The 24,240-nt window shown below is 34.4% G+C and overlaps 5 protein-coding genes and 1 non-coding gene across 8 annotated transcripts; 4 read left to right on the forward strand and 2 right to left on the reverse strand.

Moving 5' to 3' along the window:
- The first annotated feature begins 363 nt into the window (after positions 1-363).
- On the forward strand, positions 364-6,108 carry LOC107812171 (ATPase GET3A-like). 2 transcript variants are annotated; one of them, XM_016637209.2, is made up of 8 exons: positions 364-838; positions 2,572-2,693; positions 3,868-4,018; positions 4,438-4,548; positions 5,039-5,177; positions 5,315-5,430; positions 5,659-5,698; positions 5,789-5,941. In XM_016637209.2, the coding sequence occupies exons 1-8, from the start codon at positions 572-574 to the stop codon at positions 5,800-5,802; spliced, it is 960 nt and encodes a 319-aa protein (XP_016492695.1). In that variant the 5' UTR covers positions 364-571; the 3' UTR covers positions 5,803-5,941. The 2 variants fall into 2 exon arrangements, with proteins under 2 accessions (XP_016492695.1, XP_016492694.1); XM_016637208.2 differs by lacking the exon at positions 5,659-5,698 and having other exon boundaries at positions 5,789-6,108.
- A 1,026-nt stretch (positions 6,109-7,134) lies between these two features.
- LOC107812168 (uncharacterized) lies at positions 7,135-11,287 on the forward strand. 2 transcript variants are annotated; one of them, XM_016637205.2, is made up of 3 exons: positions 7,135-7,920; positions 8,601-8,706; positions 11,217-11,287. In XM_016637205.2, exons 1-3 carry the CDS (start codon positions 7,273-7,275, stop codon positions 11,270-11,272), a joined length of 810 nt encoding a protein of 269 aa, XP_016492691.2. In that variant the 5' UTR covers positions 7,135-7,272; the 3' UTR covers positions 11,273-11,287. The 2 variants fall into 2 exon arrangements, with proteins under 2 accessions (XP_016492691.2, XP_075081915.1); XM_075225814.1 differs by having other exon boundaries at positions 11,223-11,287.
- Positions 8,725-10,371, reverse strand: LOC107812174 (protein yippee-like At4g27745). Its single transcript, XM_016637210.2, has 2 exons — positions 9,810-10,371; positions 8,725-9,072 (listed from the first exon to the last, which is right to left on the reverse strand). Exons 1-2 carry the CDS (start codon positions 9,903-9,905, stop codon positions 8,845-8,847), a joined length of 324 nt encoding a protein of 107 aa, XP_016492696.1. The 5' UTR covers positions 9,906-10,371; the 3' UTR covers positions 8,725-8,844.
- On the reverse strand, positions 10,602-10,674 carry TRNAF-GAA (transfer RNA phenylalanine (anticodon GAA)). The gene has a single exon. It is a non-coding gene; the product is annotated as a tRNA-Phe (tRNA).
- Positions 11,288-17,008: 5,721 nt separating the features above from the next.
- LOC107812169 (protein LEAD-SENSITIVE 1-like) lies at positions 17,009-19,401 on the forward strand. The gene is made up of 2 exons (XM_016637206.2): positions 17,009-17,154; positions 18,539-19,401. Exons 1-2 carry the CDS (start codon positions 17,061-17,063, stop codon positions 19,222-19,224), a joined length of 780 nt encoding a protein of 259 aa, XP_016492692.1. The 5' UTR covers positions 17,009-17,060; the 3' UTR covers positions 19,225-19,401.
- Positions 19,402-20,852: 1,451 nt separating this feature from the next.
- LOC107812170 (protein LEAD-SENSITIVE 1-like) lies at positions 20,853-22,932 on the forward strand. The gene is made up of 2 exons (XM_016637207.2): positions 20,853-21,034; positions 21,791-22,932. Exons 1-2 carry the CDS (start codon positions 20,938-20,940, stop codon positions 22,459-22,461), a joined length of 768 nt encoding a protein of 255 aa, XP_016492693.1. The 5' UTR covers positions 20,853-20,937; the 3' UTR covers positions 22,462-22,932.
- Positions 22,933-24,240: the final 1,308 nt, after the last annotated feature.

Here is a 24,240-nt window from a genome sequence, read left to right on the forward strand (position 1 = left end):
TTCAAAAAGTATTGAGAAATAATTTTGGGAATAAGTAGTTAATGACAAAGGTAAAACAGAAAAAAAAAAAAAAAAAAGAAAGATTGTCTTTCTCTTAATTTGTTAAAATGGACAAGTAAAAGGGAAAATATATTTTTAGTACCGTGAACAAGTAAAAGTGAACGGACGGAATAACTATCAATCTACCAAATCTACTATAATTTCCTTTTTTTTAATCGAAAGATAATATGAGCAAGCTCACGCAAGCGAATTAAGATAAGTGTCACAAATAGGGTGAAAATAAAATAAAAAAGGAAAAATGTGGAGTTAAACGCAATTCATTAAAACAATAAATTGAGGTTATCAGTTTTGTTACTTTTGGAGATTTAACATTGCCATAATTTTATGCCTCAAAAATGAATCATCAAAAACAAACTCCATGTATCAAAATCAGATCCCTTACACCCTTCTTAATTATCACTAGCCAGTGATCAACTATATAAACAGTGTCATTTCCTATAATTGGACTCTCCCTCTTTCCAAATTATTGTTGTACTACAATTTCTAAAGAGAAGAGATTAGTTTATATTTCATGGCTTCGAGTAATAATCAAGAAATACCAGAAGGAACAGTGCGGAATTTAATGGAACAAGATACATTAAAATGGGTATTTGTTGGTGGAAAAGGTGGTGTTGGGAAAACAACATGCAGTTCTGTTCTTGGAATCCTTCTTTCTCAGGTCCGATCTTCTGTTCTCATAATTTCTACTGATCCAGCTCACAATCTCAGCGATGCTTTTCAACAGCGTTTTGCAAAAACTCCTACCGTCGTTAATGGCTTCACCAATTTATACGCCATGGTAATTTGCTCTCACTCCCTGTTCCTATGGATCTTGTTTATTTGTTGAATTAGGTGTGTTTGGTATAATGTTTTCACTTGATCATAACATTTTTTGGTGTTTTGTTACCTGACTCGTGGATTAGGCCGAACCAGTAGCTTTGGCTTACAACAACAACAACAACAACCTACTAAAATCACACAAGTGGGGTATGGGGAGGGCAAAGTGTACCCATACCACAAGTAGCTTTGGCTTATGTGTTAAAAAATTCACTAAATAAGTACATTTAAATCAAATGAGCTGTGATAGAATCCCGACCACACAGTGTGGGATAAATAAGTAGGCAGCCTGCAGGGGTAAGGTCTGCGTATACACTACCCTCCCTAGACCTCACGGTGTGGGATAATATTGGGTATGTTATTGTTGTTGAGTTGTGATAGAATCCCGACCCCATGGTGTGGGATAAATAAGTACGTAGACCTGTAGTGGTAAAGTCTGCATGCACACTACCATTCCCATACCTCACGGTGTGGGATAATATTGGATTTGTTGTAATTGAGCTGTGATAGAAACCCGAACCCACGGTGTGGGATAAATAAATATGCAGACCAGTAGGGGTAAAGTCTGCATACACATTACCATCCCAAACCCTACGATGTGGGATAATATTGGTTATGTTTTTGTTGTTGAGCTGTGATAGAATCCCGACCCCACGGTGTGGGATAAATAAGTACACAGACCTGTAGGGGTAAAGTCTGTGTACACACTACCCCCAAACCCCATGGTGTGGTATAATATTGGGTATGTTGTTGTTGTTGAGCTGTGATAGAATCCCGAACTCGAACGCATAAAGTTCAAAATTTTGGATCTACCTCTATTGTAGAAGAATTTTTTTGTTCCATCAAACATGACTTTTTCACTTATGGATTGAAAATACTCCAACTTTAAATACTCGGAATTATTATCCAAACATTGACGTTAGACTTTAGAATTTAACTTATACATATAGATAGCAGAGGCTGGGCTAGGTTTTCGACCTTATGGGTTCTGTATTTTAGAATGACGACTTCAAGTGCTAATGACTAGGTTCTAAATTTAATATTTATGCGCATTTAATGTTTTTCTTAACACAGATATAGTGTTTGAGCAAAAGTTATTGGGTGCGGCCGAACCCGTAGCTCGGCTTCTACCTCCACCACTGACAGATAGTGTAAAGATTTTTTTACATTATCCATGTAATTAAACATGTTATAGCTGGTTGCCTAAGTTGTTTTTGTACCCCTTTTTTGTTCTGGTAACTATATCACTTAGTATGGGTAGCTACATGTACTTATCTTTTAGATAACAATGATGATGTCGAAATTCTCTTACGCTAACGGCGTATAGAGTATCATGCACCTTGTACCATTACCATTTGTTACCTGCTTTTATACTCAACCAAACAACAGAAAATGGTATCCAAAGATTGATTTCTCTTTTTACTTCTTTTTGAGTGCGGAGGTGTGTGGTGTGTGGGAAAGAGGGGAAGTAAAGGAAGTATTCATCTGGACTTGAAGTTTGACCTTTTTAAATTTTGATCAATACTCGTTGTTACTGAGTATAATGTGTTTAAATTATATTTCAGTGATTACAAAGAGCGATCTTCACTATTTGTATGATAATCTAATTTTGTGGCATTTTCAGTTTATGGTCAATTCTGTTCTGATGTGCTGTTATGGGGTAATGATTTTTATGATTGAAGTTGTGTTCTTTAGGAAGTTGATCCAACTATAGAGAATGAAGAAGGTGGTTCAGAAGGAGTGGACGGTTTTTTCTCGGATTTGGCCAATGCAGTTCCAGGAATTGATGAAGCTATGAGTTTCGCAGAGATGCTAAAGTAAGTGACAGGGCACATAAATCAGATTATAGCTTCCTCTCCCCCCAAAAGATGTTAAAAAATAAGTTAAGTCTTATGTGATTCCTAAACGATAATATACAATGTGGTATAGTCGATTGAACGTATGGGAAGAAAAAAGGATGTTTGGAGATAATACAAAGTATATCAAGCAACTTGAAGAGGATCATTGCAACTAATTTTTTCGTTTTCTAAAGATTCAGGTTTCTCGTTTCTTTTAGACTCATTTCAACTGATGTTAAGAGGAGTTTAGGCATTTGGCTTGAGTTTAAACTTTCAGCATTATATCTTAATCTAGATTAAGGACAGGACTAAGATATCACCTCCACAATTATGAGGTCGAAAGCTGTATCAGCAAGTTAATGCTACACCTTACATTACTACATGAGCTGCGAAAAATTCTTTCTTTGGTGATGCATTCCATAAGAAACACTCAATTTCAAACTTTGAGATTGATTTGAATTTTGTCTTGGTTGATCTTTCGTGCAGCTTGTAAACTGGTTGATTTTGTGCCCAAGTCTTAACTCGTTTAAACATTTGCTTCTTTCTCAATTTATAGTGTCTCTTAGCTGCGTGACCCTTTTTCCTTATTTTTCATAATTTCAGTTACTTTGCAGAAAGATACAAGGAAGTCCACAATATAGCTTTGAATTCGAGTTTTTTAGAGTATATTAGTCAAAAATAGCCAACTTTCCTCTGTCGGGCAGCTCATTTGAGCTACTTCATTAAGTAGAATCATATATTGAATCTTTAGAAGTAGAGATGACGGAGATTACTTGTATTTTTCTCACTAAATGGGGTCAAGTTGTCTGTCGCTTATCAGGCAAAACTATGACTAAAACCAGGGCAATGGCAGTGGTTCAAAGTAAAGATATTTTGAGTCGCAGAAGGAGGTTCCACTTCGGAATAATACATGTTACTATTTATAAGTGAAACTAGATTATTATTGCCTTTTCTTTTCCTGGACATCAGAATCCTATACAGCTAATCATCTTTCTAACATTTTTCATTGCTAACTTACATCTTGTTATGGTACATTGATAGTGCTTTTAAACTATTATTCTATGATAGATATACTGTTTTCTGGTTATATTTACAGTTCTGGTGTTTTCTTTATCATCTGGACTTGAATTTCGTTTGATTTGCTCCCTTGTAGATTGGTGCAAACAATGGATTACTCTGTAATAGTGTTTGATACAGCACCAACGGGACACACTCTCCGGTTATTACAGTTCCCATCGACACTAGAGAAAGGGCTCGCCAAAATAATGAGTTTGAAGAGCAAATTTGGTGGTATGCTGAGTCAGGTAACACCCCACCTGTTCCTATTCCACTTTTTCCCCTTTTAAGCAGCTGAAAAGATCTATAGAGATGATTTTTTTGGGTTATAAGGGGTTACTGGAAATGTGTGCAAAATGATTGTTCATTTCATCTGCAAGCAGAGGCGGACCTAGAATTTTAATACGACGGGGTACAATATTCTGTTCAATCAGTGCCCCCTAAACGCTTTCAGCGTTCAGGGTGCCAAGTGATTCATATTAACCATTTTTAAGGTATACACACATATATACAAGATTTTTGCCGAAGTTTACAGGGTCTGGTGACCCCTCAACATAACACATAGGTCCACCTCTGTCTGCAAGCCTAAAAGTTCAACCCGGATTGTAGGAAGTGGATGATATGCTTTTGTATGTCTATTATTAATACAAAGTACTGTCTATTGCAGATGACTCGTCTCTTTGGTGTTGACGATGAATTTGGTGAGGATGCAATTCTAGGCAAGCTTGAAGCCATGAGAGATATTATTGAACAAGTGAACAGACAATTTAAGGATCCGGTAAGAGTTTTCCTTGTAATAGTCATTTGTTATTACGATTAACTTGTTTTTATATTCACTAACTATTGGGTGGGTTGTGCTACTGCTTTATTTCCATCTTTCCTTAAGCCAAAGGTCTATCGGAAACCGCCTCTCTACCTTTCAAGTAGGAGTAAGATCTGCGTACGCACTACCCTCTCCAGACCCCACTTGTGGGATTATACTGGGTGGGTACGATAGTGACAAAAACTAGTCGAGAGTTCATAGCATCATGCATTTTTATAGGCCTGCGGAAATTAACAAATCAGGGAAAATTTGAGTTCAGAGGGTCATGTAGTATCTGAACCTTATTGTTTCAATAACAGTTTATGTAAGACCATTTGTTGTCCTGTGCAGGGCTAGGTAAAGTTCCTTATAGTGATTCTTACTAATGGCTAAATACTAACTTTCCTGAATGTTCTTTGTTAACTTTTGAGTTCTGCTTATGAGTTTAACACAACTTTTCTTATAGGAAATGACGACGTTTGTTTGTGTTTGCATTCCGGAATTCCTCTCTCTATATGAGACTGAAAGACTTGTTCAAGAACTCACTAGGTTTGAGATTGATACACACAACATCATAATTAACCAAGTCCTCTTTGATGTAGAAGGTACACAAGTCTCATTCATCTTGTGATTCCTCCATTGTTTCTCTCTATCTGTTTTTCTTCTTCTATCTTACTTTATTTATGATAACTTGTTCCTGTTCAAGAAAAAACATAATTCATGGACTTATGACTGTTTTCAGTTGTTGAATCCCAGTTGCTGAAAGCTAGAATGCGGATGCAACAAAAATACTTGGATCAATTCTACACGTTATATGACGACTTCAATATTACCAAGCTGCCTTTACTTCCGCAAGAGGTATGAAGATACTCATGTAGATATTACAACTTCAAAAGTACGAGTTTTGAAGCCATCAAGTTTAAATTTTGGATTCGTCTCTGTTAACGTACCTCTCTTTTTCTTTTCATTTTTATTTTGATGCATTCGAAGAGGATAATGACCATGTTAGATCATATATTCCTGATTTATTCCTGAAATAAAAGTTGATGATATTTAAGTGATTCTATTCTCCCTTTTGTTTTTGAGGCGAGGGTCTACCGGAAACAGCTCCTCTGCATTCTTAAAGGTAGGGGGAGGGGAGAATAAGGTCTGCGTACATAGTACATTTCTTGTCAAACCAATTGTAACTCACATTACTAAGTTCTTTTGTTGATAGGTTTGTGGTGTTGAAGCGCTGAAAGCATTCAAGTATCATTTTCTAACACCGTACAGACCTTCTCGTGTCCGAGCTTCAGCGGAAGAACTGGAGAGTGGGATAGCTAAACTGAAAGAACAGTTGAAAGATGCTGAAGCAGAATATGAAAGAATTAGGAAAGGGAAAAATCAGGTTTAATCTAGAATGACTTTTCAATGTTAGGGAAATAGTGTCATTGAACAAATTATTGTGTTCTTTGAGAGGATCATGATATATAATTGTTTCATTTTTTTTAGAAAAGTTCTTATGTGCCTTTCAGAAGCCAATGAATCTAGCTTACATGAATTGGCTAGTCTTATGTTAGTGAATTGACTACCTTTATCCGAGCTTGAGACCGATATTGTGAGCAAACTCATACGACCAGAGTTGGGCATCCCAAATACACAATAAGAAAATTCTTTCTATGTAATCCAATGATATCTTACACACTATGCACAATCTCTACAGGAACTTGGCGTCCCCCCATTGTTCCCAACTCTCTGGAAGTATCAGCGGTAGCAGAGGCAGGATTTTCATCAAGGGGTTCAATATCTTCTGTGGATATATACGTGAAGATGCCAAGGGAATTCACGTGCCTCGTAATTACACCTATAAATCCGCCCCTGTAGATAAGTAAGTTATGCGCTTAAGGTCTATAAGAAACACCTTCTCTACCTTCACACTGTTAGGTGTTGTCCTAATTTTCTTATCATATTTAGTTTTCCTATTTCTTTAATGAAAGGACAATATATTTACCATAATTGGGTTTTCCTTTTTGTAGAAAAAAATTACAATTCTTCCATGTTTGGCTAGTCCTTTTTTTAGGAAAATGTTTGAATTTCTATAAATTAAAGATTCTTCCTTCTCATTCAGTAGTATTCACAATGTAGCCATATGGGGTTTGAGAGTCGTGTTTAGGGGGAGAACTTTACCGGACAAGTGTTAGTGTGTCACTTGTGTTTGCCTCTTCGTGAGGTTGTTCTATCGATATTTTGTTTTCTCTGGTATATCGTGGATTGCTCATCTCCGCCGTGGACATAGATCAATTGATCGAACCACGTTAAATATTTATGTCTCTTTTGGTTATCTTTTACTGTCCGATTTATCATCGTTCAAGATTTGCTTTACTAGCTCCCGCATGACACCTTATTATTTCGGTCCTAACACGCCCACCCAAAGATTTGGCATTTGGTAAGTCTCATATCAGGCCATAACTATCAATCTTCAGATTATAGATGGGCTGAGCAAAATTATTGTTGGGCAAGACAAGTACAATTCATAGCCTGGAATTACAAAGCCCAAGAGAAGCTAGCTTTGACATTTGGTCAACTGGTGGCTGAGAAATTATCCTGTTTCTTTTGTGTGTCTCGTGCATTAATTCCCACCACAATTTTAAGAAACTCTGCTCCACTTCTTCACCTATTCTTCATTCCCTTTCCAAAAAATTCCTTACCAAATTAATTCCAATGGATACTCTCTCCACCTCAGTTTCTTCACTCAAAGTTCCAACTCTGCGTAGGAACTCTGCTGACCTCTACTCATCTCATTTCAACTTTCCAAATCACCACTTATTCCCTACTTTCACTAAACCAAGTTCAAAAATCTTAAACAAAACCAACTCTTTTATCCAGACCAAGACTTTCAATATCCCAACTACTGTTCCATCTAGAAATCTATCACTCAAACAATCCTCCTCAAGACATCAAACAACTCATACTAGAGCTTCAAGTGGTTATGCTGCAGCACTAGTCGATATAGCTAAGTCCAACAACTCATTAGAAACACTTGAAAGGGACGTTATTAAGCTGTCCAAATGGCTAAGAAAAGTCCCTTTTGTTTTCTTGGAAGATAAAGAAAAAGGGTATGTTCTTAAGGAGATATTGTCTAAGGGGAAATTTCACAAACACTTGGTGGGCTTGTTGAAGCTTTTAGTGGAGAAGAATAAAGTGGGGATAGTAAATGAAGTGTTGATGGAATTTGAAAGAATTTATGATCAGATTTGTGGGACACAAGTGGTTTTGGTTTCATCAGATGTGAAAATGGAGAAAGATAAAGTTTTTGGAATAGCTAAGAAAGTACAAGAACTTAGTGGGGCTGAAAAATTGAAGGTTAAGGTAAGACATTTGGTTGATGATAATAAGAAAAGGTCACGTTCCTTTGCTCTATAATTAATTAACTTTCTAATTTTCTTCTATATTAATAAATTCAAGATTTAAAGTCAGTGAATTCCGCTCTTTATATGCATGTCAGTTTTTTTGGTGTATGTGTTGAATATGTAGCATGCGCAGCCCTTTCCCGAACCCTACATAAATGCGAGATGCCTGATGCATCGGACTGCTTTTTTTGTGTTGAATATGTAGCGTCTAGTCTAAATCAATGCTCTAAACTATGGTCAAGTGTAATATTTTGATTCTAATTACTGTATAGTTATGAAAAAATGTACAATTATAGTATTTTGCTTAGAATGAAAACTTTACACAAGTAGTCGGCTGAATTCGCCATTTACTTTTTCTGGTCGGCATGCATAAATTATGTGCTGATCATACACGATTATCCATATATTATACATCTGCCGATTATTTTTAATTTTAAGTGATTGAGTAAGTGATTATTTAGGTTAATTCGATACACTATGTTCGAGAAAAGTGATCAAACATTGAAGAGGCATGTCATGTAAAGAGTTGCTCATGAAATTGGGATGTGTTAAAAGAATTTGTGTAAAGTGTTCTACCTATGCTTTTTAACCAACGAGGTTGTGGTGGAGTGGTAAATACTCTTTCATCGTTAATGATAGGTCTCGGGTTCGGGCCCTGGGTATGGAGTCGCCTTTGTTAGGGAGCGTTTTACCCCCAATGTGGGACATGCTGACGCGAATCTGGATTTAGTCGACCCCAATGCAGGTACCGAACACCGAGTAGGAAACAAAAAAAGTTTATTTATCAAACAAATAATGTTCAGATTCTTTGTACAAATTTTCCAATTAGGCACATAATTACACTTAAAATATGTGAAATCAACATCAAAATTCCCCACCTAAGCTACCAATTATCCTTTACAATCTTAAATCTTTCGAAAACAAATTTTCCTTCTTTGTATTTCTGGCTTTCATCATATGCTCTTTCATATTTCCATCCTAAAACTTCTCCACAATCAGAACACTTAACATCTGCCACAGTATGCAAACCAGTCATTAGTTGTCGATCTTCCTTCTGCCCTATAACTACATTCATGGCATGTGTAAACAAATAAGCTCTCCCTGTTCTTGCCTGTCTTTTACAAAATATTGTGTCATAAATAAAGACGGACATATCACGAGTCCAATAAGTTCGACTGAACTCAATATTTTTTTGCACAAAACATAGTGATATATACGTGAAAAAAATTACTTACTAAAATTATAACAAATTTCAAATGTTGAACTCGTAATTTCAAAATTGTAATTGAACCAGCATAAGAACCTAAAAGAGTGAACCTCATCATAAACAAAGACAGATGTAACATAGGTTTAATGTGTTCAACTGAACCCAATGACAGGGGAGTACGAGGTTCACCTTTACTACCTTCGCCAGAAAATCACACCATATTTATCAAAAGTTTGTTTTATGTATATATATATTGAACGTTGAATCTTCTTGGTAAAACTTTGCCTTTGCCACTGCCGACAACAACAACAAACCCAGTGTAATACCACAAAGTGGGGTCTGAAGAGGGCAGTTTGTAAGCCGACCTTATCACTATCTTGTGAAGGTAGAAAGGCTATTTTCGATTGACCATTGGCTCAAGAAAAGATAAAAAAGAAAGCCGAAACAACAAAACAATAACAATAGCCAAATGTGAATGATCACTAAAATTTTAAAAAATATTAACTTCTAAACTCATAAATTTCAAAAGTTTAATGGTTTTAGGGCATAAGAGCTTTAAAGGTTGAACCGTCAAGTTCAAACAGAAAAAAGGAAAAAAAGAAGAAGAAAAGCTTGAGATTAAGTGAAAGAAAATTCATAACCTGAAAATTTTTGGAGACGATATCATCATGAAGAGCAATATGATTTCGACATTTACAGCAACTGTATATCCGTGGACCGATTAATCCTTCTTCCATTTGTTAGAAAAAATTAAATGGTCTCTCAAAAATGGAGGATCTTGGAATTGGGATCAAGTAATAAGTATGATTAACTAAAAAAAAAGTGTGATTAATAGTTAATGAATTCGTTTGTAGAAAGATTTGTTGTTTGCTTGAAGCAAAAGCTTTCTTCAAGTTGCTGGCATCAATAATTAGACTGAAAATGAAATGAAAATAAAAGAATTAATAAGATATTGAATTGCTTAATTGAACAACAACAACAACAGCCCAGTATAATCCCACCCTGAGGTAGAGACGCTGTTTCCAAATAGACCCCCGGACATCCTTCCCTCCAAGAACTTCTCATCTTGCTTTTGGGGAGACTCGAACTCACAACCTCTTGGTTGGAAGTGAAAGTTGCTTACCATCAGAGCAACCCGATTTCTTAATTAACTAGTAGATTGCAATCAACCAACATTAGATAAAATAATTAGGTGCTGATAATTAGGTGCTGATAGGATTCAGTAATCAATATTTAATTTCCCCTAACAAGTACGTACATAAACTTTAATGTCTTTTATAAAAATAGCACCATGACGTTGCTATTGTGAACTTTTAAATCATTAAAAAGTTATATTTGTATATTTCTCTTCATAACAACTTTTATATTTAATCTCCTCTAGTCTAATTAATTGAAATAATGACAAAATTTAAGTAGAAAAAGATTAAAATTCCTGCGGTGAACGTGGATCGAACACGTGACCTTCAGATCTTCAGTCTGACGCTCTCCCAACTGAGCTATCCCCGCTGATATTGCATTCACAAAATTTAAATTTGATATCGACAACTGAGAATACCAAGACCTTTGTCTTTTTAAAGATGAAATATTAAGATATTGTCTCTGAATCTGAATATTAAATAATTATTAATATTATTTATTTTCTAAAACTCAAAAAAGAAACTATGAACTAACTTATTGGAGTACCATTTTAAAAAAAGGAGATACAACAACAACAATAAGTACACCTTAATCTCAAACAAGTTCAAACCGCTATATGAATTCTTATAAACCATGTTTCTCCTTTTAAAATCATCTCACACTAATATTGTACAAAATCAAAATACTCGAAACTCTTTGTATATTTGCTACTGAATCTGATAGGGTTAAGATACTCTTAGAAAACATATGACCTAAAGTAAATGTACTAACATGATTAAACCATATTCCCAACTAATTGATACCGTCTTTTTCTTTCGGGACATTTGTATCTATACCCGTTTTTTGGGTCACGTTTTAACTTATGTCCGCTTTGCAAAAAAAATTACAAGCATACTCACTTTTTCACGTAGCTTCAGCATGCGGGCCTGAAGTAGCAAAAGCAATCACGCAAACTTCAGCATTCTAGTAGGCGGACCTGAAGTAGCAAAGGTAATCACGCAAACTTCAGCATTCTAGTAGACGGGCCTGAAATAGCAAAAATTGCTGAACCAAGTATGCTGAAGTTTTTGTTTATAATTGCTGAACTTAAGCATAGTAGCTGAAGTTTTATTCTCTATTTGCTGGAGTTTTTGTTTGTAATTGCTGAACTTAAGCATAGTAGCTGAAGTTTTGTTCTCTATTTGCTGAAGTTTTTGTTTGTAATTGCTGAACTTAAGCATTCTAGTAGCTGAAGTTTTGTTCTCTATTTGCTGAACTTCAACATGTTTTAGCTGAAATTTTGTTCTATATTTGCTGAACTTCAGCATGTTTTATGCTATGATGTAATTGATTTTTTTATACAGATAATAAGTTTATCATAAGTAGAATTAGTAACTTAAAAAACTAGATAAATGATTTAGCACAACAGGTTAAAATGCATTTATATATATTTAACCTATACAATAACCGAATGAAAATTTAATCCCATACTAATAATAAACAGAATTATCATAAAAAGTATCACTAAGTGTGACCTTAAACTTTCCGTACGTGGAAATATTCACAAATTATTGTCTACTAACTTACGTAATTATTTATAATTTATTTTTAAATAATCTGAAAAACATACTTATGGCAATCATCCCCATGAACTGAAGTTTTATAGCATCATCAACAACAACAGAAGAAAGAAGAAGAAGAAGAAGAAGAAGAAGAAGAAGAAGAAGAAGAAGAAGAAGAATGAGGAGGAGAAAAGGGGCTGAAGTTGTTTAAAAAGTGGGTACAAATTAAAACTTTTAAAAAAATAGATATGAGTTAAATGAGAGCGATCAAATAGGGCACCCCGTGCAATTTTTACTTTTCTTTCATTTACTATATATATTTGGGCTAAATTTATATGGATTCAAGAGATTATAAGTATTTCAAAACAACTTCCTTTCATATAATTTTTAATTTACTTTATCTTTTTAATACCTTCATTCATCATGATTTCACCCTTACGCGCATGGACGAAGTTACATTACCTTAAGGGTGGCCAGTTGACCATTCTTTGTTGAAAAATTACATTGTGTATATAAGTAAAATATTAAGTTTTAGAGATATATTACATATATTAAATACCTTTTGTCGGAGAATTTCTTTCATTTCTTTTAAATTTGAACACACTTAGAAATATTTCTGGCTTCCCATGGCTTACGAACCAATGCATATGAAAGTTGACATAAGATATGACCAAATCACTTCAAGCTACTCTCATTTTGGCCTTCTCATGAATACATTTTAAAAAAATTTAAGATGCACAAAATTTATGTAGTATAATATTGCTTTGAATTTGTCAAGGCCAAAAGGCTAGTTACCTGCTTCCCTTTTCCTGAGGTCATGGATGACTTGGGAATATATCTACTTTCAATTTAAAAACCTTCGAAAATTTTAGAGTTTTTTACCTGAATAATCTCTTTACAAAAATTATTCTCACAACTAATAGTATTTCTTATTTATTGCAATAATAGCAAATTTTATTACACATATAACATTATTCAAATATATATATAACGGCTTAAATGCCGCTACAATGGGAATCCCATTTAAAAGCCAAAAGGCCAGTATTAAAGAAACTGTTTCCATTAAACAGTCTTAAATATCCTATATTTAAGGAAACACTTTAGAGACAAGACTAATAATATTTTAGATTCTTCCAAAAAACAAAAAACAAAATTCCAGATTTTCTCTCTCTTTCCATAAACCAAAATATACCAAAAATCTCAAAGAAATTTCCCTCTGTTTCGTTGATTTATGCCATATTTCTTCTAAAAGAATACCATTGTGATTTATACGCTATTAAATATTGTTATTATGTTGTGTTTATTAACATATTAGAATTTTTATTGAATTCATATACTATTAAATATCATCATTATATCATGCATATACACATATATACATAATCACGTATACGTGTGTGTGTATATATATATATATATATATATATATATATATATATACATACATATATATATATATATACATACATATATATATATATATATATATATATATATATATATATTCATTATTATTAATGTTAATACACAATCAATATATACAATGGTTGGAGAATTTATGTTAAAATATATAAATATATACGTGATTTTTACTTGGTATATTATCTGGTTTAATTTATACATGGTTTATATTGTATATAAATTATCTAGAATTTGTACATAGTTTATTACAATTTATACATGACTTATACAACGTATATTATCACAATTATGAGATTATATTCTAGGCTTCCATATGTATATTATTATACATGTTATATTCCAGATTTGTTAGTTTATTTTTTTGTAAATGGGAATAACCAAATAATGTAATATGAGTAATAATTAAGTACAAAGTCTTTTTTGAATAATGTAACTTAATTAACCTTTCTTAAGGTAATAAAATGCTTTGGCTGCGTGATTTTAGGTGCAAGATTTAAAGCTATCTGCTAGGGAATGAATTATTTAATGGTATGTATGTAAAATACGTGATGCCGCTAGGTTTGTGAAAAACTTTCTTAAATTTTGCCTATTTATGTTTTTTACTCAAAATTTTAAGGGGTATTATCACTTTTAGCCCGAGCCAAAAACTATTTATATTTGGTAGGCGAAAAATGTATAAAACTTGTATAATTTTTGTATATAACATACAAAATGTATATATATACAAAACAATATAAATTTTATATATATTTTTTCGGCTATTATTTTTACTACGGCTACACAATGTCATTTTCTGAAATTTTAATACTAGTAGCTTAAAACCCATATTATCTGAACTAATGTGGTTGACTTGCAACTTATGCTAGCAACACAGTTTTGTTAGAATAATACTTTCATAATCCTATTTCATAAAAAAATTTATTGTATAGCTATAAGTCGTCTTAATAAAGGTAAAATGAGAAGTTTAAAGGTTTAAATTGAAAAAAAGAAATATAGAGGTGACAAATAGTCGTATTGGTCAAATTTTGACGGGGTTAAAATAGATCAGATCAATAAACCAGATATGATATTTACTTTGCATTAAAACAAGTAGGATCAAATAAAATAAACCTAACTCCCCAACATAAGCAACCTATTAGAAACTCCTTTCTAATTTTGCTATTAATTTAATTATGACCGAGAAGACTAAAAATCATAGCCCCACAAAGTCAGAAACCAAACCAGTATAAATTCCAGCCATTTTTACTCTACTACAGTAATTTGTCTTCACCCCTTAACATATTTCCTCCAAAATTAACAGTCTCTCACAATAGCTAAAGCTGAAAAAGAAAAAGAACTTTATTAGTATAAGGGAAAATGCCATAAGTAACCCGACCTATACTCGGATTTTCAATTACACATTTTATCTTTACGGGAATCTTATTAGCCTTCTAAACTTTTTTTAAATGGAATAAATACCACCCTAAAATTAGACAACCAAACTCTTGACAAGTGGTGAATTACACGCAGTACCACCACGTGTATATTTAATAAGTACTTTTTTTATTCTTTTTCTTATTTCTTATTATTATCACTTTTTTTGTTATTTCATTTTTTTTCTTTTTGTTTTGGTCATTGACGACATAAAATGGTGGTCGTTGAAATTTCAAGGAGATTATTTTTTACGGCAACAAATTTTTATCCCGATCTAAGTGTGCTATATATATAGATTTTTTTGTTGTAGGTGTAATTTATGTGTGGGAGAAAGAGCAAAAGAAAGAAAAACGAATATAAGCTGAGAAGACTTTTTCCAGTTAATATTTCAATACCTCAATTTTTTTCAGCGGGGAAGAAGGTTTTCTGATAATGAATTTTTTCGCCAAATCTGAGTGTATTTTGCTTTGCTTATGAATAGATCTTTTTGAGAGTTTAATTTGTGTGTGAAAAGGATAAAAAAAGGAAAAAGAAAAACAAAATAAATGGAAGAAAAATGGTTAGACAAAGTCACCGGTGAATGAATATTCGTCGGAATTAGAGAAGAAACGAAAAAAGAAAGTAAAAGAAAAAGACAAAGAAAAAGGAAAAGGAAAAGGAAAAAAAAAGGTAAGAAAAAATGGTAATAAAGTAAAAGTAAAAATCTGAAAATCATTTTTTTTTACTTCTCTCGGAAAGTGAAATACACACTCTGTCACGTCAGCTTTAAGGGTGCAAATAATTTACTTTAAAATAATTTAGGGGTAACAAAAATCCCCGCAAAAATAGAGTGTGTAGTTAGTAATCTAGGTATAGGTCAGAGGCACTTATGTATTTTCCGTTAGTATAATATATAGTACATCTTTTTTCCATTGGTAACAGTTGTTGAAACGTCCATACAAACAGAGTCGACAGGTAAAATTCACAATAGGCTGCTGCTGTAATCTTTAATTTCCTCTTTTTATTTTTTTCATTTGGTTTTGAGATTGTTAAACCTATTACTTATATGCTTTCAATGTTTATTTTGTATTTTTTGGCCCTTACATTTAGTAGAGAAGTATGTATTAAATTATTGGAGAATCATTTGAAAAAGGAAATACAACAATTACTATTACTATGCCTCAATCCCAAATAAATTAAAGACGGATATATGAATTCTCAATGACCGCATTCTCCATTTAAATTCATCTCGGGACAACTTTATACAAAATAAAAATGAAAATAAAAGTACTAATTTTTTTTTATATATTTTCTACTTGCACAAAAATCTCTAAGATAGTTAAAAGACTCTACTTTAGAAAGCATAGGACATAAAGTAAATGTACTAGATAAGTAAAATATATTCTCAACTAATTGTTATCGTCTATATAAATCTTTTTCTTCTATTGTGTCCAATCTTTTACTATGTCTAGATGGATTCCAAGAGATTATAGGTTTCTCGAAACTTTTTTCATGTGATTTTACGTCTATCTTTTCTATGTTAACACCTTCACTGACCATGGTTTCACCTTTCGACCAATGCATCTGAAGGTCGACGCAAGACATGACTAAACCATCTCAAGAATCTCTCTTATTTTATACTTAATGTGCGCTATTTGCATCTTTTGGCGAATATGATCGCTTAATCCTCTCATTTTACATATATAAAAAATGTAAGATGCACACTGTGTAGTATAATACTGCTTTGCTAAATGGAGCAATAAGATTGAATTTGTCAAGGCTAGAAGGCTACCTACTTCCCCATTAGAAAACCTCTGAAAAAGTTTAATACTACTAGTAGCTTGGAATCCATGTAATCACAGACATAGAATATATAGCTAAATTTTAAAAATAAAAAAGACCAAACATACATACTTATCTTCATGTCACGGATTTCATTAGTATAAATATATCAATCTTTTTCCATTGGTAACAGTTGTTGAGCAATCATTAGGATAAACGTAACCATCCTTTTCATTATAAGGTGAGTCTTGGAGCAACCATAAAGTTGTCTGCATGTAACCTATAGGTCACGAGTTCGAGCCGTGGAAGCAGCCAACAATGGTTGTGGTAGGGTAGGCTGTCTACATCACACCCTTCGGGGTGCGGCCCTTTTCGAAACTTCTGTGAATATGGAATGCTTTGTGCACCGGACTGTCCAATAGTTGTTGAGCAAATCGTTCGTTAAACCATCAGTTTCGGACACGTATATATCTCTATTTTGTTATTATTAAGAGACTTTGAAATGTGTTGACTTGCATATATTATTAATCAAAAGATTTGCAGTGGAAATTATAAAAGATACTAATGACTTTTTACTAAGTACATTGTCTTTAGGAATAGAACAGTTGAGCAGAGAAGATGGGGTTGTTGACAAACATAGTTGAGAGGAGTGAAATCAAACCGGGAGACCATATTTACACTTACAGAACTGCCTTTGCTTACACAAACCATGGTAATATGATCATAACAGGCTGCAGTAATATTTCATTTTTAATGTTTCATTTGGTTTTGACAGTCAATATTTGTCTTTTCTCGTGGAATAGGCGCTCATGATATGTTTTATTTGGATTTTTTGGCGCTCAAATTGGCAACATTTTACCTGCATCAGGGATTTACTTGTTTATATATTGTTCCATTTGATCTTTTAGGCCCCGACTTGATCTTGATGGTTAGGCCACCACGCCCTTAAAGTCTAGACGCGATAGTTTTGAGGAACAAGTAGCTTAATTTATATGTATGGAGGCTCATATGTGCTATGTTGCTTGGAGTCTTGGACTCTCCAAAAATGTTGCCGCACCCGTATCAGATACTCCAAAAATACACTACTACTGGAGGATCCGACACGCACTGTGGCATTTTTAAAGAATCGGAGCAAACATAGCATATGTTTATAATAGCTTGATTCAATGGCCTGTGTGTGATTTTGGATTCAAAGTTTCAAACAATATTGAACTCGGTAGTAGCTCACTTGTATATATAGAGGTTCATACGTATATCTGGCTTAAATTGATGTCTTGCATGGGAATTTTGATATAGTTATTGAAATCAGCATGAAAATTCTAGTGTTTGAGCCCTGAGTAGCCGACTTTCTATGTATGGAGGTTCATATGTGTACTGCAACAACAAGCGTCAGTCCCAAACTAGTTGGGGTCGGCGATATATATAAATTCAGTACTTTCATTGGCATTCAGTTTATATAGGTCGTGCACTACATGTGAAAGCATGAAAATCATTTAATTACACACTGAAATCTAGCTGATCAAAGTAACATGATTAACCATACGAGAATCCACTTCATCTTATAAATGCAGCCTTAAGCTATGATTTTAATTAATTAAGTATTGTTGCTTGCTCTACCACAGCATGAGTCTATTGGAAACGGCCTCTCTACCTTCCCAGATAAGAGTAAGGTCTACGTACACACTATCTTCCCCAAACTCCACTAGTGAGGTTCCACTGCGTTTGTTGTTGTTACTGTTGCTCTACCACCGCCGAGAGTCTATCGAAAACAGCCTCTCTACCATCTCAGGGTAAGAGGTAAAGTCTGCATACACACTATCTCCCCTGACTCCACTTGTGGGGTTCGATTGGGTTTGTTATTATTATTGTTGCTCTACCACAACCGAGGGTCTATCGGAACAGATTTCTATCTTACTAGGGTAGGAGTAAGGTCAGCGTACACACTACCCTCCCCAGACCTCACTTGTGGGATTCTACTGGGTTTGTTGTTGTTACTGTTGTTCTACCACGCACTTTTCTATCTTTCTTGGTGGTACAATAAAACTTATGTATCACTCCTCTATGTATTAAATCTTCTGAAAATATGGTATTCATAGGTATTTTTGTTGGTGGAAGCAAAGTGGTCCATTTTAACAATGTCTCTGCCTCTGCCTCTGCCTCTTCTGATGCTGCGGCTGAGGAAACATCAGACATTTCTTCATCATGTCCAACTTTTCCTGATTGTGGATTTAAGCTACCTAACAGTGGCGTCGTTCTGTCTTGTCTGGATTGCTTTCTTCGCAACGATTCACTCCACAGATTCGAATATGGAGTTAGCTCACCTGTTTTCCTTGCCAAAGTAAGAGGGGGAACTTGCTCTACTGCAGTGTCGGATCCTCCAGAAACAGTCCTACACCGAGCAATGTATCTACTTCAGAAGGGATTTGGGAACTATCTTGTGTTCAAAAACAATTGTGAGGACTTTGCTCTGTACTGCAAAACAGGACTTCTAACAGTTGATAGACTCGGTGTTGGAGGTAGCGGACTAGCTTCTTCTTCTGTCGTTGGCGCTCCTTTAGCTGCACTACTTTCCTCCCCTCTGAAGTTGCTAATTCCTCCTGTTGGTGTGGCCACAGTAACGACGGGGATGTATTTTATGAACAGATATAAAACTGATTTTGGTGTTCGAAAAGATGTTGTCAAAGTAGCAGTTGAAGAACTTGCATTGAAGCTTGGCTTTGGTAGCAGCAACGAAAGAGCGATGGCAGAACATGTGGCGTCTAATTCGGGAACTGCTAGATGACATCAGTAGTATTACATATAAAATGTTCTTGATATTGTACATTTATGATGAAAGTTGCGTATTTAATTAGCGTATAGCGTATAAATAACCAGAAACTGCTTTTTGGTTATTTATGTGTGTAAGGATAATGATCTTGTTCTAAGGATATAGTGCAGGAAATCAGAACTTTTACATTCATCTATCAAAAATGATAATTACGATGAGGAACCCCCCCCCCCCCCCCCCAAAGCAAGCAATAGACAGACTGACCACGGGTTGCATAAGATACTTTTCTGCTTGTCTAACTCAAGCCAGATAGCTCGAGATAATCATATTTCAAACACATCGGCCACATGTGGCATAAGCTATTTTTCTATGCTTGTCTAACTCAAGCTAGATAGCTCGAGATAGTCATATGTGGCCACATGTGGCATAAGCTATTTTTCTGCGCTTGTCTAACTCAAGCTAGATAGCTCGAGATAGCCATATGTGGCCAAATGTGGCAATAGCTATTTTTCGGCTTGTTTAACTCATGCCAGATAGCTCGAGATAGTCATATGTGGAACATGTCGGCCACATGTGGCATAAGCTATTTTTCTGCTTGTCTAACTCAAGCCAGATAGCTCGAGATAGTCATATGTGGAGCACGTTAGCCACATGTGGCATAAGCTATTTTTCTCCTTGTCTAACTCAAGCCAGATAACTCGAGATAGTCATATGTGGAACATGTGCGAGTATGAGATCCTTGAGACCATCCCGTCTCTAGTTGCGGTGGAAGAATATAAAATAAATGATGATTTGCCCAATGGTGCAAGAACATCATGATGCATCAACCATGAAAAGGTGAAAAAAGAAAGAAAAAGAAAATCACAAATCATATTATGATATTTGTTTCAATCTGGAGCTAGAAGATAATAGGGCCGACTGTAAATAGAAGTCCTCCTATCCAGGGGCGGAGCCACAAAGCCGGCTACAAGTTCAACTCAGTAGCTTTGGTTCAAACCTTGTATTCGCCTTTTAAAATTTCATTAATAATTATGTATAAATATTAATTTAGAACCCAGTAACTTAAAAAAATTAAAATTCCGAACTCATAAGCTTGAAATCCTAGCTCCGCCTTTGTTCCTATCGTAGGTGTATGGTAATTTATTTTCCTACAAACCCATCCCCCTAATACTATGGTTTGGCTAATTTAATCATCTTTAGCAAGTTGTTCGACTAACACACTTTTCTTATTAGTTCGTTCCAAAAAGAACAATATGTTTGAAAATAATTTAACTTTAAACTTTTTATTTCACCTATTTTATACTTAATGAGAGTTATAGCCGCACAAAGGTTATGGCCCGATAAAGTTTTTACCATTTATGTTTTAAAAGACCATAAGTCGCAAACGTCTTTTTTTTATATTAAATTGTGTGTCGAGTCAAAGTGTGTCATATAAATTGATACGGAAAGAATACTTCTTTTACTACTATTAGTTAGGGATCAATGTCAAACTCCCAGCCAGGGAAGGTGAAAACAAATATTTAATAAATGAAAAAAGACAGAATTTTTTTTCATTGGTAACGGTTGTTGAGCAAATCATTCGGTGAACCACTCAGTTTCAGACACATTTTCTCTATTTTGTTATTACTATAGGGATAAGAAAACGGTGAAATGTGTCCATTTGCATGTATAATTTAACATTTGCAAAATAGTACATTGTATTTTCAAGAACAGAGTAGTTGAGTAGAGATGATGGGGTTGTTGACAAATAGAGTGGAGAAGAATGAGATCAAAGCAGGAGATCATATTTACACTTACAGAGCTGTTTTTGCTTATTCCCACCATGGTAATGCAGTGTTTACCCCATCTTTGATTTCTTCTTTTTAATGTTTCATTTGGTTTTTGACAGTCAAGATTTATCTTTTCTCATAAATATTACTACTGTATTGCACTTAATTTGATTGATTTGGGATTGTTAAGTTAAGTAGCTCCTGATATGCTTGTTTATTTTGGATTTTTTGGCCCTCAAATTAGGAAAACGCTACCTCATTTTCACAACCACTTTTATTTTATTTTGGCGCGATGATGATATGAGTTGAATTTAAAAAGAAAGAAGTGATGATTCATATCGCCGATCCCAACTTTATTTAGGACTGAGTGATCAAAGGCGGACCTAGAGTTTGAAGCTTATGGGTTCGGTATTCTAATCCGTCTAAGTTATTGGGTTATAAATTAAAAATTTGTACATATTCAATGGATTTCTTAAGACAAATATCGGATTTGGAACAAAGTTACTGAGTTCGAACGAACCCGTAACTCCTATGCTAGCTCCGCTCGCGTAGTAGTAGTAGTTGTTGTTGTTTCTTAGTTGATCAGAAAAGTAGTCACTCCTCCCTCCCCTAAATTTGCAAGAAAAGGGGAAGAAAATATTTTCCAAGTGGTTCTTTGCAATTACTAAATGTACAAGTCCATGTTGTTTATATTGATTTTACTTATCGCACTACTTGAACCAGTGTTGAATAGTGAGGTCAAATTTTCTGCTGAATACCAGTAATGTTTTTTCAACTCCTAAGTCTTCTGAGAAATCTGATTGTATTCATAGGCATTTTTGTTGGTGGAAGCAAAGTGGTCCATTTTAACCGTATCGAGACTTCTGGCTCTTCTGATGTTGCTGAGGAAATATCAGACATTTCTTCTTCATGTCCAACTTTTCCTGATTGTGGATTTAAGCTACCTAACAGTGGCGTCGTTCTTTCTTGTCTGGATTGCTTTCTCCGCAATGGTTCACTCTACATCTTCGAGTATGGAGTAAGCCCATCCGTTTTCCTTACCAAAGTGCGAGGAGGCACTTGCACTACTGCAGCATCAGACCCTCGGGAGACAGTCATACACCGAGCAATGTATCTTCTTCAAAATGGATTCGGAAACTATGATGTGTTCCAAAATAATTGTGAGGACTTTGCGTTGTATTGCAAAACAGGTCTTGTGACAGTTGATAGACTCGGTGTTGGAAGCAGCGGACAAGCTTCTTCTGTTGTTGGCGCTCCTTTAGCCGCGCTTCTTTCCTCACCTCTGAAGTTGCTAATTCCTAGTCCTGTTGGTGTTGCCACAGTAACAGCAGGAATGTATTGTATGAGCAGATACGCGACTGACATTGGCGTTCGAAGTGATGTTGTCAAAGTAGCAGTTGAAGAACTTGCAGTAAAACTTGGCTGCAGAAGCAGCAATGAGATTGTAGAACATGAGGCTTATAATAGGGGAACTGCCAGCTGACATCAGTCTCATTGTCTTAACATATAAAGTATTCTTGATATTGTATCACTTCATGATAAAGTCAGTATTGTGTAACATATAGTGTGTAGTTTTGAATGGGTGCCTTGGCGTAATAGGTAATGTTATTACCATATGACCAGGAGGTCACGGGATCGAGCCGTAGAAATAACATCTTATAGAAATGCAGGGTAAGACTGCGTACAATAGATCCTTATAGTCCGACCTTTCCCCGGATCCCGCGCACAACGAGAGCTTAACGCACCGGGCTGCATTTTTTATATTTTTTATATATATAATGTGTAGTTTTCTTATCATACATACTATCCACAAACTACTCTTTGGTTATACATGTGTAAAAGGTAATGATCTTGCTCTAAGTTGATAGTTATTATTTGTTTTAGTGATCTTTACTCTTTTGAGTTTGATCGTTAAATTCAACAATTTGGTTGTAGTGATTTTAGCTCCTCAACATCTTCTAGTGTGCAGAAGCAAGTGTGTGAACCAATTCTCCATTGTTCTGGCAAGTATTAAGAAATATTTCTTCAAGTATATATGTAAATATATATATTTGGATATTCATACTTATAACTTAGAGTAATTCATTGTTGACGTTTTGGGTGAATGTACATTTGATTAGTATATTATTTTTTTCTGGTTTCAGTAGGTAAAAATATGGAAGATGAGTGTACTTCTGATTTTCTTAAGTTTGGTGTAGTGGATCACTCAAGTGATCTCCGGTTTGATCGCTGATTAGTTATTACCAGGATCAATTGTTTATAATGTGGGAGATCCTAATGAAATCATAGATCGCCTATGTGTTATATAGAAAGCGCCATATATTATTTATGATCGCCCAAGTAATCTTTGGTTGATTGCTCATTAGTTATTACCTTGATCATTTTTTATAAATTGGAAGATCCAGGTGAAATCATAGATCACATATATATTATCTAGAAATCACTCATGTATTATTTATTGTCGCCTAAGTGATCTCCCCGGTTGATCGTTTATTTGCTTTATTGGGATAGCTTTTTGTAAAGTGGGAGATCTTTGAGAAATTATAGATCGTTTATGCGTTATCTAAATATAACTCATGTATTATTTATAATCGCCTAAGTGATCTTCGGTAAATCGCATATTAGTTACCAAGATTATTTGTTTATAAGTGAGAGATCTTGATGAAATCATAGATCATCTATATGTTATCTAAATCGGCATGTATATTATTTATGATCGGCTAAGTGATCTACGATTAATCAGTTATTAGTTATTATCAAGATCGTTTTTTTATAAAGTAAGAAATTATGGAGAAACCATAAATCGCCCATGTGTTATCTAGAAGTGACCCATGTATTATTTATGATCGCCTAAGCGATTTCCAGTTGATCACTTACTAGTTTTTACCAGGATTATTTTTTTATAAAGTGGGGGTTTATGGTGAAATCATAGATCGCCTATATGTTATTCAGAAATTGCCCATACTATTTATGATCGCCGAATAATCTCAGGTACGTGGCTTATTAGTTATTATCAGAATTATTTTTTTGGAAAGCGAAAGATCCTAATGCAATCATAAATCGCTTATGCATTACCTAAATATTACCCATGTATTATGTATGATCGCGTAAATGATCTTCGATTGATCGCTTATTAGTTATTAGCAGGATCCTTTTTTGTTTAAAGTTGGAGATCCTGTTGTAAACATATATTACTTATGTATTACCTACAAATTGTTCATGTAATATTTATGATCACCTGCACTACAGGTTACAACATTAT

This window comes from Nicotiana tabacum, chromosome 11 (genome assembly GCF_000715075.1).
Source record: "Nicotiana tabacum cultivar K326 chromosome 11, ASM71507v2, whole genome shotgun sequence".
Lineage (NCBI taxonomy): Eukaryota > Viridiplantae > Streptophyta > Magnoliopsida > Solanales > Solanaceae > Nicotiana > Nicotiana tabacum.